At 42.4% G+C, this 14,702-nt stretch overlaps 1 protein-coding gene across 3 annotated transcripts in view; it reads left to right on the plus strand.

Annotated features, from left to right (window-relative positions):
- nf1a (neurofibromin 1a) overlaps positions 1 to 4,275 on the plus strand; it is a 165,778-nt gene extending 161,503 nt beyond the window's left edge. For all 3 annotated transcript variants that reach the window (XM_088380782.1, XM_088380781.1, XM_088380783.1), the window contains one exon: positions 2,062 to 4,275. In XM_088380782.1, the coding sequence (XP_088236908.1) occupies positions 2,062 to 2,204 (143 nt within the window). In that variant the 3' untranslated portion in view covers positions 2,205 to 4,275. The remainder of the gene's footprint in view (positions 1 to 2,061) is intronic.
- The last annotated feature ends 10,427 nt before the right edge of the window (positions 4,276 to 14,702 follow it).

Genomic DNA, 14,702 nt, shown 5'->3' on the forward strand with positions numbered 1-14,702 from the left:
GGCCAGACTTCCAGGGGAAGAGGCCGAATTTTCACTTGTTCTGGCCGACCGGAGGAACCAGCCGAGGCGGACACTTTACGGCGGTTGAGTCGTTGGCACTTAGAAAATATTCGCCAAACTTGGCCGGACTTCCAGGGGAAGAGGCCGAATTTTCACTTGTGGTGGCCGACATGGGGAACCAGCCGAGGCGGACACTTTACGGCGGTTGAGTCGTTGGCACTTAGAAAATATACGCCAAACTTGGCCAGACTTCCAGGGGAAGAGGCCGAATTTTCACTTGTTCTGGCCGACATGGGGAACCAGCCGAGGCGGACTCTTTATGGCGCAAGAGCCGTTGGCATTTAGAAAATTTGAACCGGGCGGCGTGCGCGAGTGCGCGGCCCGCTGGAAGTCGAATGAGGCTCCGCGATTTCATCCGCGGTGCTTATAAAGTGCCGACCCGCTCGGCGGGAGCTATTTTCGGCCACTTTGCGCGTGCGCACGGCCTCCCGGATGTGCCGGGCGGCGTGCGCGAGCTCGCCGGCCGCTGGAAGTCGAATGAGGCTCCGCGATCTCCTCTGCGGTGCTTATAAACAGCCGATCCGCTCGGCGGGAGCTATTTTCGGCCACTTGGCGCGTGCGCACGGCCTCCCGGATGTGCCGGGCGGCGTGCGCGAGCTCGCCGGCCGCTGGAAGTCGAATGAGGCTCCGCGATTTCATCCGCGGTGCTTATAAAGTGCCGATCCGCTCGGCGGGAGCTATTTTCGGCCACTTGGCGCGTGCGCACGGCCTCCCGGATGTGCCGGGCGGGTGTGCGAGCTCGCCGGCCGCTGGAAGTCGAATGAGGCTCCGCGATCTCCTCCGCGGTGCTTATAAACAGCCGATCCGCTCGGCGGGAGCTATTTTCGTCCACTTGGCGCGTGCGCACGGCCTCCCGGATGTGCCGGGCAGCGTACGCGAGCTCGCCGGCCGCTGGAAGTCGAATGAGGCTCCGCGATCTCCTCCGCGGTGCTTATAAAGAGCCGATCCGCTCGGCGGGAGCTATTTCCGGCCACTTGGCGCGTGCGCACGGCCTCCCGGTGGTGCCAGGCGTCGTGCGCGAGTGCGCTGGCCGCTGGAAGTCGAATGAGGCTCCGCGATCTCCTCCGTGGTGCTTATAAAGTGCCGATCCGCTCGGCTTGGAGCTATTTCCGGCCTCCCGTTGGTGCCGGGCGGCGTGCGCGAGCTCGCCGGCCGCTGGAAGTCGAATGAGGCTCCGCGATCTCCTCCGCGGTGCTTATAAACAGCCGATCCGCTCGGCTGGAGTTATTTCCGGCCACTGCGCATGCGCACGGCCTCCCGGAATTTGAACACATTTCGTCAATAAATTTCGCATATTTCTGATTGAATTTTGAAGTTTAATATAATGCAACAATTGAGCTCGATATATCATAAAATCGTAAATTTCCGTCGAATTTTAGGGGGTCGACTTATACACCGAGTCGACTTATACACCGGCAAATACGGTAGGTATGTTTGTATGGCCTTTGAGTTCTTTGTCTCTTACAAACATTGATTGTTAATTATGACTTTAATACTGCATTAGCTTAAGTTGCTGATACTGGAGACCAGGGGTCCGCGACCCTCTAGTGGTCCGTGGTCTCCAAATTTGTGGACCAGGTGGTCCACAAATTTGGAGACTGAAAAAGTTTGGGAACCACTGCTGTAGACTATGGAATGTTCCGACTGGGTGATGTCACCATCGAAAGAGCGGAACCCATAATCTAAGGACTCCATGTAGCAAAACGAAAACCGATGCACTACCAGTCCTTACCTTGTAAAATCTGACAAAGTCGGGAAAATTACCAGTGTAAATCAATTCGAACTACACTGTATGTCTTAGTCTTTCACTACAAATGGTAAGTAATACTTACTGTATTACAGAAGATTGCTGTGGGCCAACTTATATGGAGTTCCTTCCTCCATTCCAACATGATTGTTTGGGACAAAATTCATACCAAAGCAAGTTTGATTGATTTTTCATCTGTTGTCATCCAAATATACTGGTAAACATCATTAATCCCTTCCTGCATCTGTCTGTAGGTGTGGATAAAGAGAATGTCCAGTTGTCCCCCAGCTCAGCCCTGTCCAGTGGGGGTCGCACTCGCCACGGCTCAGCCAGCCAGGTCCAGAAGCAACGCAGCTCCGGCAGCTTCAAGAGAACTGGCATCAAAAAGATTGTGTGATGGGCCGTGAAATCTCCCTGTCGGCGCTTTCCCTTTCTCTTCCTCCTCTGTTGCCCCCCCCCTCCCCAACTCCCCAACCCATTTGCTAAGCCTGGCCTCATGCTGCATTTAACTTTTTACCATCTTTTTACTGTTTAAAAGCCTCCTCCTTCATCATGGTTGCTTATGCATGACAGGTGAGATAATATGAGCTTAACATAGTACTGCTTGAGATGATTTTTGATCGTTGAAGAGGGTATGAGGGTATGTGGCGAAAGAGACGCTCAGCTTGGTGTCACTCCCCAAGGTCCCATACAACTCGATGACGCTAATACAAATCCAGTCTGAACTGTAAAAGGCTACATGGGACGCTTCTTGCCCTCCTAAAAAAACCTGCATCCTTTGGCTTTCCTTCAATGAAAGGGCGACATGGACCAAACGGATTCTGTAATAAAGGACCTTCCGGCTGGGCCTCCTCAGATGATGAAGTCATGTACATGTTTTGCAGAGACAGACTAAAACAACTTGCCCTAATGTTAAGGAAGATGTTGACGTTTTCTCCATAGTGTGCCTTTGTCAGGATTTTCAGTGTGTACAATTTGTAAATGTTAAACCTCACAGGGGGCAAAGAACAGGTACTAATTACTGAGGTGCAATGTTCCCATCACAGCTGGTCTCGAGTGATCGTCAGCTATACAATCATCCATATACCCGATTGCCTGAAAGTATTTAATCCTGTACAGCTAGATAGTGCTACACAAATAGTGTTCGTGGGGAAAACAACTTTGTAAATAGCTCTGTGCTGAGTGTTTATCTGGCCTAACACTATTTTTTTAGCGTGATCAGATTTTTCAGCAATGTACACTTTTAATTTGTCTACACAGTGATAATGAAAAAATGTTTGTTAGGCAATAATCAACTTTTTATTTGTATAATCAAGGGTTACAATTGGTCTTCACAAACTCAGTATGCTTCAAACCAACTTGTCATCATAAAGCGAAAATAAAACAGGACACTTCACCGGTAACCTTGCCTTCAAAAGAGTGAGAAATAGCAATTTATTCTAAATTATGATTACTTGAGTCAATTATTTTGAGCTTATGTTGCTTTGAGAAGTCTTAATGGATGTTGCCCAGTTTCCCTTAACTGATGGCATGTTTTGGACATTTCAGCTGAGTAGTTGACTCCGTTTTGCCCCAAATGCTTCAATTTATGTTCATTTGTAGTAATTACTACAATTTTGTAAACTCAAGGGAAGTACGTCAAGCTTACATTGCTAGTACAATACAATCATCTATATTGATGTCTTCATTTTAAACACATGTATTCGGGGAAAATGGTTAAATGTCTCTCTGGACAAAACTCCATGAAGTAAGGCGCCTTTACAAAAATGTTTCTGAGGTTTATAAGTCCTGCGTTATACTTGAGTCCTGAGTATAACTTGGAATGGTGTGTAAATTGTAGTAGGTTGAAATCCGATTTTAAATTGTTATTCTATGGACCAAATGTCTTCAGTCTTAACCTCCAAAATGTAATTTCATTTTTCTTATTCGTCTGAGGATCAAGCATCTCTTCACTCATTCTCACTATAACATTAAATTCATTTGCGTTTCAATTTGCTTGCATTTCTCCCCAAACAGTACTTCAATTTTTCAATTGCTCCTTTCATCTGAAAACCGTCCTAGACAGTTCTCAATACATGCTTTTGTTTGAGTCACACATTGTTTTGAGTTTTTCCTTTGTATGAATGAAAATGGTCAGGATGATGTGTCCATAACCTCTTAACCAAGTGGTTGACTTGCACTAATTAAAAAATGGTCCTCAATTTGTAAAGAAACCCTAAAAATGTGGCATGTTTTATTTGATGTTATGCAAAATTAATGTTAGTAGTGTACTAGTCTGGGTTGAGTTTTTAATGCATTAGGTGTGACAGCTGTAAATACTTTGTGTACAATTTGAGATGGTATATTTACTACACTGTATATACATGTGATATTGTATCATTTTGTTTTTGTAAAGCAGTTAGGTTCTGTATAATAATATACAAAATGAGCTATTTCCGTGTTAGTAATAAAATGTTTTGCTCTCCGTGGCCTGAGGTTTTGAATTTCTGTTGTTCATTAGTTGCATTAAGAGACAATAATTTGACCATCCAAGTTAAGCCTCAACAACCATCAGCAACTGTGCATCAGCCAAAATCTTTGAAAATGTCATCCTGCAAAGCATTTGTATGTCTTTTATACTGTATACCCACGCTGCAGTATGAATGCTGCTGGAAAACTGAATTTCCCCTCCCCCCTCTGTTCTTTGGAGGGGGAATATTCTTATTAGCGTTCCGTAAGTCAATTAGATATTTTAAGATAGTTGGACAAACTAAAAATCAATCATTCATTCACTATTCGAACTGTTTATCTTCACAAGGGTTTATATGCAAGGAAAAAATACAGTATGGGATGATGCTGTCAATGTCCTTTGTAAACACTGGGAAATTGTAGCCATAAAATACTCTATGGGGTTAGGGTTACTACAAAGTGTTTCCCAACCTTTTTTCATTCACTGCACACCTTTTCACTGGAAAAAAATCCAGCTTCTATATTAAAATCAGTTATATTACAACAAAAGACAAAGTTCTATTCCTATATATGTATGGAGAGTCGAATAATTGAATAAAAATAAATACTAAATATTCTTTAAATTGTATTTTGTAAATGAAAGTGACAGTTTTTGAAAAAAGGTTTTAGACAGTGTAAGGAATAAACTATTGAAAGTGATTGTGATCAAAATCCAAAAGAATCAATATGGCTTTGTTTACTGTTCTATAAAATATTGCGACATTAAGAAAAAAGTCACTGTTAAAGACGCTCTGCTGTTCTGACAGCGGCTGAGTGGCTATCAGAGTCGAGGTGTCTCGACTTGACTGTGCATTTTACATTGGTGAAAAATGAACAATCCAGGTTCTCCCATTGAACTACATGCTCTGATTTCCATCGGACCGAACACGCACCACAGCCGTCAGTGTCTCTGTTAGTAAAAGCACACAGCAACTAGTGATGTGCATTCCAGTTCTTTTAAGTGAACTGAATCTTTAGAATCAGTTCATTCAAAAGATCCGTTCAAACGAACCGTTCAACGAATCGTCCCCCCCTCCCCCCCACACACGCACACACTAAACAGGAAGTTGCGTCTTTGACTCGTCTCATTCGTGGACGGGAAATTACGTCACTGACTCGTAAAATCCCCCCTCCATCTATCGCTCGCTGCTGATTAGTCGTTCGCGAAGATTCACGACTGAGTGACAGACAGCATTGCAGCTATACCAGCCAACACACCATCCATCCATCCATCTTCTTCCGCTTATCCTGGGTCGGGTCGCGGGGGCAGCAGCTTTAGGAGGGACTCCCAGACTTCCCTCTCCCCAGCCACTTCATCCAGCTCATGCCGGGGGATCCCAAGGCGTTCCCAGGCCAGCTGAGAGACATGGTCTCTCCAGCGCGTCCTGGGTCGTCCCCGGGGTCTCCTACCGGTGGGACATGCCCGGAACACCTCCCCAGGGAGGCGTCCAGGAGGCATCCTGATAAGATGCCCGAGCCACCTCATCTGGCTCCTCTCGACGTGGAGGAGTAGCGACTCTACTCCGAGTCTCTCCCGGATGACCGCGCTTCTCACCCTATCTCTAAGGGAGAGCCCGGACATCCTGCGGAGAAAACTCATTTCGGCCGCTTGTATCCGAGATCTCGTTCTTTCGGTCACGACCCATAGCTCGTGACCATAGGTGAGGGTAGGAGCGTAAATCGACCGGTAAATTGAGAGCTTTGCCTTTTGGCTCAGCTCTCTCTTCACCACGACGGACCGGTACAGGGTCCGCATTACTGCCGACGCTGCACCGATCCACCTGTCGATCTCACGCTCCATCCTCCCCTCACTCGTGAACAAGACTCCAAGATACTTGAACTCCTCCACTTGGGGCAGGATCTCATCCCCGATCCGGAGAGGGCATTCCACCCTTTTCCGATCGAGGACCATGGACTCGGATTTGGAGGTGCTGACCCTTCACACTCGGCTGCGAACCGTTCCAGCGAGAGCTGGAGATCACGGCCTGAAGAAGCCAACACACGTTATGCCGAAATTGATGTTTTAATTTTGTATTTGTTGGGTTATAGTTGATGGTGTTATTTTTCCGAATGTGTTATATATATATATTGAAGGAATGGGGTCGAAATACAAAAAGTCCTGCCTAGCTACAAAAACAGATATGCTCAAACCTCATTGAATAAAGTACATAAGCAGAAAAGTATACTCACATATTAAATCGATAAAAGAAACATTTTAAGCATATAATTATACCTACACACCAAATCAATAAAGATATAACTAGACATTTTTGATAAGTGGTAGTGAGAAAGGTTTTTATAAACTTTATGATCTGATATATATTTCTGAGCACTTTGAAATAACAAATGTCTTTTGATGCATGCCTGATGTTTTTCTCTAAATCATGGACACGGCCAGAGTCGTCTTGACTGTTCAGTACTTGATTGTATCTTATGTTTTGACTAATGCTAGACGCCAGTTTTTGATTACTACTGAAGCACAGAGGGAAATATTTTGCCTAACAAAGAAAAGATAAGGTTGGAAGCATGATTAAACTAAGAATAAGCAAAGACATGAAGTATCAAAAGAACAAATTTTACATAGTCAGGGAACAGCAATAGATTAATGATGTCACAGCCAAAAGCTAACATAATTTCGTACAAAATGACAAAATTGAAAGAATGAGGTACGACAGTGTATGTCCAAGATTGGAAAAGAATGTTCACAGGAAGGTCTCGTGGAGATAAAACCAGCAGGTGCCAGAGGGAGCCAGCCAAGGACTCGGCCAAAGATGATCACCAAGGCCGAAAGACGGGATGGAAGACAACAGCCCCCACACACACCGAATCACCCATAACCAGAACCCACTCCCATGGCAAACTTGCCCCACCCCAAAGATTTATCACCCATCAATCTCGCCCCACAATGTGCAACTTAATATAAGCTGATCAAAGAACCTTGAACATTGCCTTTTCTGAATGGAGACTTTCCGCTCTTGAAAGGCCCAGCACTGTATTGTACTTTCGTGAAGACAGAGCTTTCTGAACAAGAATTGTGATTGAACTCAACCAACCTGTGTAAGTATAATTTCTGCTTCAGTGTCTTAGCATTTTCCTAAATCTGAAGAAATTTGCCGTGAGGCGCAGATAGCGCGCTCCCTAAATTGTGGACAAAATCCAACAAAAAAAAAAATATATATATATATATATATATATATATATATATATATAGAGAGAGAGAGAGAGAGAGAGAGAGAGAGAGAGAGAGAGAGAGAGAGAGAGATTAGGTTTATTAGATATGATTAGGTACACTACACGAGGTAAAAAAAAAAAGAAAGAATAAATAAATAAAGGGTTATTTGCACAATAAAAGCACATTCTCACACCTGGGATCAAATCAAGTTCTTACCGAGCAAGAGCCCGTGTCATTATCCAGTCGGCTATTTCGACCTGGAAGCCCGCGGTCGTCTGCACTGTTTTGTAATAGTAATGTGCATTACAGTTCTTAAGTGAACTGCATATTTAGAATCGGTTCACTCAAAATATTTGTTCAAAAGAATCGTTCACCAAATCGTTCACTACACTTTCTTATTTATTTATTCTTTTTTCTTTTTTTTTACCTCGTGTAGTGTACCTATTGTAGTGTCCATGAGGTGTACTTACTCACAGGCCACTTCAGTGGGGAAAAACTTAAGTGAAAGTGAAAAGTGCCACACCCGCCCTCACCCCCACCTCCTGATTGGCTGATTGATCTGTGACGTCACTTGGACACTCCATTAGGTACACCGCCATTTTCAAGTGTACCTAATAACAGGCCACTTTATTAGGGAAATATCATAGTCAAAGGTCACAGGAGTCAAGCTCTAGTCCTCGGGGCCGCATTCCAACATGTTTTCCAAGATTCCCTTGTTAAGTGCACCTGCGTGAAAAGTTTTAGCTCCTACAGAACATAAACTGCAGGACCGCCAGTCCTCGAGGGGCCGCGTTCCAATATGTTTTCCAAGTTACCCTCGTTAAACACACCTGCGTGAAAAGATTTTGTTCATTTTCACGTTCTGCAGGAGGTAAAACGTTTCACACAGGTGCACTTAACGAGGGAATCTTGGAAAACATGTTGGAATGCGGCCCCGAAGACTAGAGCTTAACACCTGTGACCTTTGACCATGATATTTCCCTAATAAAGTGGCCTGTTATTAGGTACACTTGAAAATGGCGGTGAGGTCTCAGATAAAAATCAGAAAGTGGGGGTGAGGGCGGGTGTGGCATTTTTCACTTTCCGTGAAGCTTTGACCATGAGTTTTGATTATATGATTCATATAAAAAAATAATAATAATAAAAAAAGGATCAGTGTGCGTGTGTGGGGGGGGGGGGACGATTTGTTGAATGATTCGTTTGAACGAATCTTTTGAGTGAACCGATTCTAAAGATTCAGTTCACTTTAAAGAATGGAATGCACATCACTAGTACAAAAGACTGCAGACGGCCAAGGGCTACCAGGTCAAAATAGCTGACTGGTTGGTGATACGGGCTCTCGCTCTGAAAGAACTTAGTTTGACCACAGGTGTGAGCATATACCTGAACGTGCTTTTAGAATTGGACCCTCGCTGCGTACGCATATGCCATCAAATGCAAGTATTTATGTGTAAATACATAAGGTGGCCTGCCCCTAACCCTAGCTTTAAACCCTAATTTGTAACCCTAATTCGCTTCACCCCGCCCCTTACACTACTGGATTCCACCCCGCCCCCTAGGTAGTGGGCGTGATCCATTGGTTTGCGCCCCCAAGTTGGCGGCGCAAACCAATGGATCACGCGGGCCACCTTATGTATTTACACATAAATACTTGCATATGTTTGCATATGCAGTGAGGTTCCAATTCTAAAAGCACATTTAGGTATATGCTCACACCTGGGATCGAACCAAGTTCTTGCCGAGCGAGAGCCCGTGTCACTAACGAGTCAGCTATTTCAACCTGGCACCCCTTGACCGTCTGCACTCTTTTGTACTAGTGCATTCCAGTTCTTTTAAGAACTGAATCTTTAGAATCGGTTCACTCATTTTTGTTTCGTTTATTTCAAACATGTGAAAGAAAAAAATATATAATTACTGTACACAATGAAAAGACATGACAAAATAAATGCATATATATACACATACAGACATACATACATACATATATACATATATATATATACCTATAAAATATACATATACCTATATATACATATGCACACATACATACACACAAACTAAAAAAGTAGAAATAATGATATAACCACAAAGAAACCATAAATCACATTCACATGCCTGAAAAGGAGTGGGAAGAAGTATTATTCAATTAATCCCACCCCCTTTTAATAATCCCCAATACCCAGCTATAAATCATTTTGCCTCAGTTATCCCAACAAAATACTAAATTACTAAATCATCTCCCACCTGCTGATTGCTAGACACTAAACATGTACCTACACAATATAAATACATACGTATATCTCACACACAGACATTTAACATACATACATACCTTAAATACAACACAAAGATACCTGAATGATAAAAATAAACAAAATAACAGCATGAACAAAACAAAGACAAACAGACAAACAAAACCAACAAAGAAATGTAAATCAATAATTACTAAGCACCCCCTGATACTCATACACCCTCATTTCTGTACCTTGTAAAAATAATTTCTTCTTTATATCTTTTTTTAAACCGATAGATGTTTGAACATTCCCTGAGCGTTTCCTCCAAAGTATTCCATAACTTAACTCCACAAATTGAAATACAGAATGTTTTTTGTTGTTGTGCGTGCCTTCCTTATCCTGTAATTAAATGTCCCCCTTAAATTATAACCCCCTTCCCTTCCAGTGAAAAGATTCTGAATATTAGTTGGCAACAGATTATTATTTGCTTTGTAAAGTATTTGTGCTGTCCGGAATTCCACTATATCTTTGAGTTTGATGAGTTTTAACTCTAAGAATAATGAATTTGTGTGATCCCTGTATCCTGCCCCATGAATGATACGTATTACTTTTTTTTGTAAAATAATAAGTGGATAAATTGTGCTCATGTAATTATTACCCCAAATTTCTATACAATACATGAAATATGGAAGAACTAGTGTATTATAAAGGATGCAGTGATTTATGATCCAGAGCCTGTTTTGCTCTATTTAATACTGCGATGCATCTTGAGATTTTAGTTTGTACATGTTTAACTTGTGATTTCCAACTGATCTTATCATCTATTGTCACCTCTAAAAATTTAATCTCATTCACTCTTTCAATACTAACCCCATCCAGGTTTATCTCTAGTTTCAAATTTGTTCTGTGATTACCAAAAAGTATTACTCTTGTTTTGCTTAGGTTTAAGGATAATCTATTGCTGTCCAACCATACCTGTAATTTGCTTAATTCATTATTTATTAGTCTTGTTAAGGTGTGTAAATCACCTTCAGAACATAAAAGGTGAACAGTTCAATGCTAGAACCTGGTGTCCGATATATACAGCTAATGATTATATTTTTCTTTTTTTCTTTGAGTATTTCAATTGTTATGCATTTTGATATGTTGTTAACTACCATTGACATGTCCTGTGTCACCCTGACGTTTAATGTCTTTTCCACATAGATCGCAACTCCTCCTCCACCTTTGTTTTGTCGATCTATGTGTATAAAGTCATATCCCTCCAGCTCAAAGTCCGCCCCTTTTACTGTGTTGATCCATGTTTCCGTTATTGCAATAATGTTGAATGGGCGAGTAAACTGATGAAGTTAATCCTTAATGTTTGTAAAGTTGGCATACAGACTCCTACTGTTAATATGTATCATAGACAGTTTATCTTCGTTGATTCTATTAAATTCTTCATCAGTATAGTAACTGCAGTTATTGTTGATTGAGTTGAAGAAGTTGTTATCCGGGTCTATATCATGTTCCATATCCGGTGAACTGTGGTCAGTGTGTTGAAATGATTGGAGTTCCAATTTGTCGTGTTCACTAATCCTCTAAGTTATGTAACTGTTGTCTTCAAGTGTAGATGCTTGACTTCTTTCGGTGTGTGTCATGGTTGTGAGTAGAGTTTACCTTACAGTTCTGCATGATGATCATTGGTATCTATTCAGCTCCTCGATACTTCTTACCATCAGCACTTTTGCTTCCTCAGTTGTTCCATTGAGCTTGATAAATATTTTACAGTTTGTAGTCCAGGTATGTTGAATTTTTTTCTGCATCCTCAGGTAGCGTGCTTTTTTGGCAATATCAGCGTTGCGCTTGGTCAGGTGCTCATTGATGTAGACGTCGGTTCCTCTCACCTTTCTTCCTTGTTTTAATAATGCAATCTTGTGTTTTTTGTTGACAAACCGCATGATGACAGTGGATTTGTCTCCGGGGCTCCTCTTGGGCAGAGGGTGGCACGTTTCGATGTTGTCGCAGTCCAGCTGTATCCCCTTGGACTGCAGGAAAGTAGCCACCTGTTGCTCCGTGGAGCTAACATCCAGTTCACCGGGCTCACCTCCCTCGCCAGCGGCCAATGCCCGGGCGTATGATCGGGGTTTGATGTTTACTCCGGAGATGATCACATCGTTCATTCTGGTGTCTTGCTCCAGGTCAGCAACCCTGCTTTCCAGGAAGGTGATTTTCTTTTCATTTTCCTCATTCTGGATGCGGAGAGCTTTAACCTCCTCAACCAGCTTAAGGATAGCTTTCTGCTCCAGCCTGACAGCCGAGACTTCTTCAGTGAGGAAGTCCAACGCCTTTTTAATATCTTCGGACCCATGTTCAAAACTCAAAATATTTGTTCAAAAGAATCGTTCACAGAATCGTTCGCTACACTTTCTTATTTATTCATTTTTTTTTTTTTTACCTCGTGTAGTGTACCTATTGAAGTGTCCATGAGGTGTACCTAATCACAGGCCACTTCATTAGGGAAAAAGCTCAAGTGAAAGTGATAAGTGCCACACCCGCCCTCACCCCCACGTTCTGATTGGCTGTTTGATCTGTGACGTCATTCAGACACTATTAAAGTACACCGCCATTTTCAGGTGTACCTAATCACAGCCCACTTCATTAGGGAAAAATCATGGTCAAAGCTTAAGTGAAAGTGAAAAGTGCCACATCCGCCCTCACCCCCACTTTCTGATTGGCTGTTTGATCTGACGTCATTCGGACACTCTATTAGGTACACCGCCATTTTCAGGTGTCCCTAATCACAGGCCACTTCATTAGGGAAAAATCATGGTCAAAGCTTCACAGAAAGTGAAAAGTGCCACACCCGCCCTCACCCCCACTTTCTGATTGGCTGTTTGATCTGGATTACCCAAAGAGAAGCATAATCTCCCCGTTGTTGCATAACGGCGCATCACTTCATGTAATAAAATTAGCCGTTAGCTTGGAGAAAACGTGCTTAAAAGAAGTGGTGTTTCAGTGAGTGGTTCTTTCTTTCCTTGGCAAATCATAAATCTACATTCTGGCTTACATAGTTCACGCCAGGAGACGCAACACGTTCACTGACTGATCCACTGGAAGGCAGTTCACCCATTGACTCGTTCACGAACGGGAAAGTCAGGATTCGTTCCCTCACTGATCCGTTCTCGCGATGAACTGGAAATGCAAATCACTCACTCACTGACTCGTTCACTCACAGATCCGTTCAGTTGGTGAACGGGAAATGCAATTCACGACTCGTTCGTGAACGGGAAGTTACGTTATTTTCTTCTTCGTTTTGATTTACGGCGAGGTGGCACCTGCTTCAATGCGCATTACCGGCACCCACGTGTTGAAGTCATATGAACTGAAAAAAGAACGAATCACTTTAAGGAGTGATTCGTTCACTCTCGTTCACTGGAAAAACAAATCGTTCTTTTGAACGAATCGTTCACTCACGAGCCAACACTAACAGCAACACACACATAAACTGAGTATGTGCCGATAGCACAACATGAAATCTCAAGATTCTCCGATTTGACATGCATGCACGATTAGCAAGTGGCTACCAGGCCTTGCGCTAACTGACCTGTGGTTTGGCGATCCTGTTTACAATGCGCTCGGTATTTAATGTTGGACAATTTCCCACGGCACAGCTGAACATCTCTCACGGCACACCAGTGTGCGCGGTTGGGAAACACTGCTCCAAAGAACCCGCATAGCGGACTTCACTCACCACAGATCCAAATAGGTTGTCGCATTTGGAGCAGTACTTTCAAAGATCAGTTCCTTCTGAATGATTCTCGTCGCTAAGTTCAACCACTTAAGTTTTAAAATGGGACTAAATGAAGGTTTAAAAAATAGTCTTGAGCCAGTAGGCCACGATTTGACTGATATACAGTAACCAATTTTGTCACTTGTGACTGCCCAAGGCCGTGTTTACTTTTATTTTTTTGCTTAGGTACAACTAATCCTATCCAAGCAAGATTATGTTGTGCTCTTGAAATGTTTACAAAGTTTTCTGGGGTCACATCAATAAATCTGTCCCTACCCCTAGAGAGCAAGCAGTGTACAAATTAGCCAGAATGCATTTAACATTATCATTTATCTTTTCATTCATCATCTGAATGGCTTATCCTCATGAGGATCGCGGGCGTGCTGAAGTGCCAAAAACTAAATAAGTGCAAGTAGTTTAAAACATTTTCTGTAAATAAGAATAGTTTCTGCACCAATCTCAGTTATTTGTTTCACTTCTTCACAATAAATAATAATAATGCCCTTTAATATTAAATATTTGTAACAGATATTAGATTTGAAATGTTACTCACTCATGCCATTTTATTTTTCAATTTAAAGTGCAATAGATTTGGAAACATCAAACTCGGGCAATCAAAGCAGATGACGCTTTGCAAGGACATGAGCGCCGAATTTATTATGTGTTCCGTTGTATTTTCATGTTGTGGAAAGCACTTTGTTATGGCGACAGCTGCTATGAAAGTGCTATATAGATATAAATGTATTGTAATTCACCTGGAACCTCTGCATACTTACAAAAAAGATTCGCTCAATTATGTTATATTGAAAAGAAAAAAAACAGAATTGATCTGAACTTCAGCTGGATCTGCACAAAAAAAATGTATAAATAAAAATATTTTAAGTGAACATTATTTTAGTTTATTTTTGATAATAATAATAATACTATAAGTCATGTGCTTATCCCCAAATTAGTCAATTGAAAAAATAATTTAAAATATATGTACTCGTTCAATCATCAGGTTATCCTCACGAGAGTCACAACCGTGCCAGAGCCTATCAGAGCTGTCTTGGGGCGGTACACCTTGAACTGGTTGCCAGTCAATAGCAGGGCGCACATAGACAAACAACCCGGCCCCACTCACAATCACACCTACGGGCAATTTGGAGTGGGCCAATGAGCCGGCCTTGCAGGTCTTTGGAATGTGGGAGAAGTCATATGGGGAGAACATGCAAACTCCACATAGGAAGG

Source organism: Syngnathus floridae, chromosome 7 (genome assembly GCF_059516105.1).
Source record: "Syngnathus floridae isolate MCC-2025c chromosome 7, RoL_Sflo_1.0, whole genome shotgun sequence".
NCBI classification, from domain to species: domain Eukaryota; kingdom Metazoa; phylum Chordata; class Actinopteri; order Syngnathiformes; family Syngnathidae; genus Syngnathus; species Syngnathus floridae.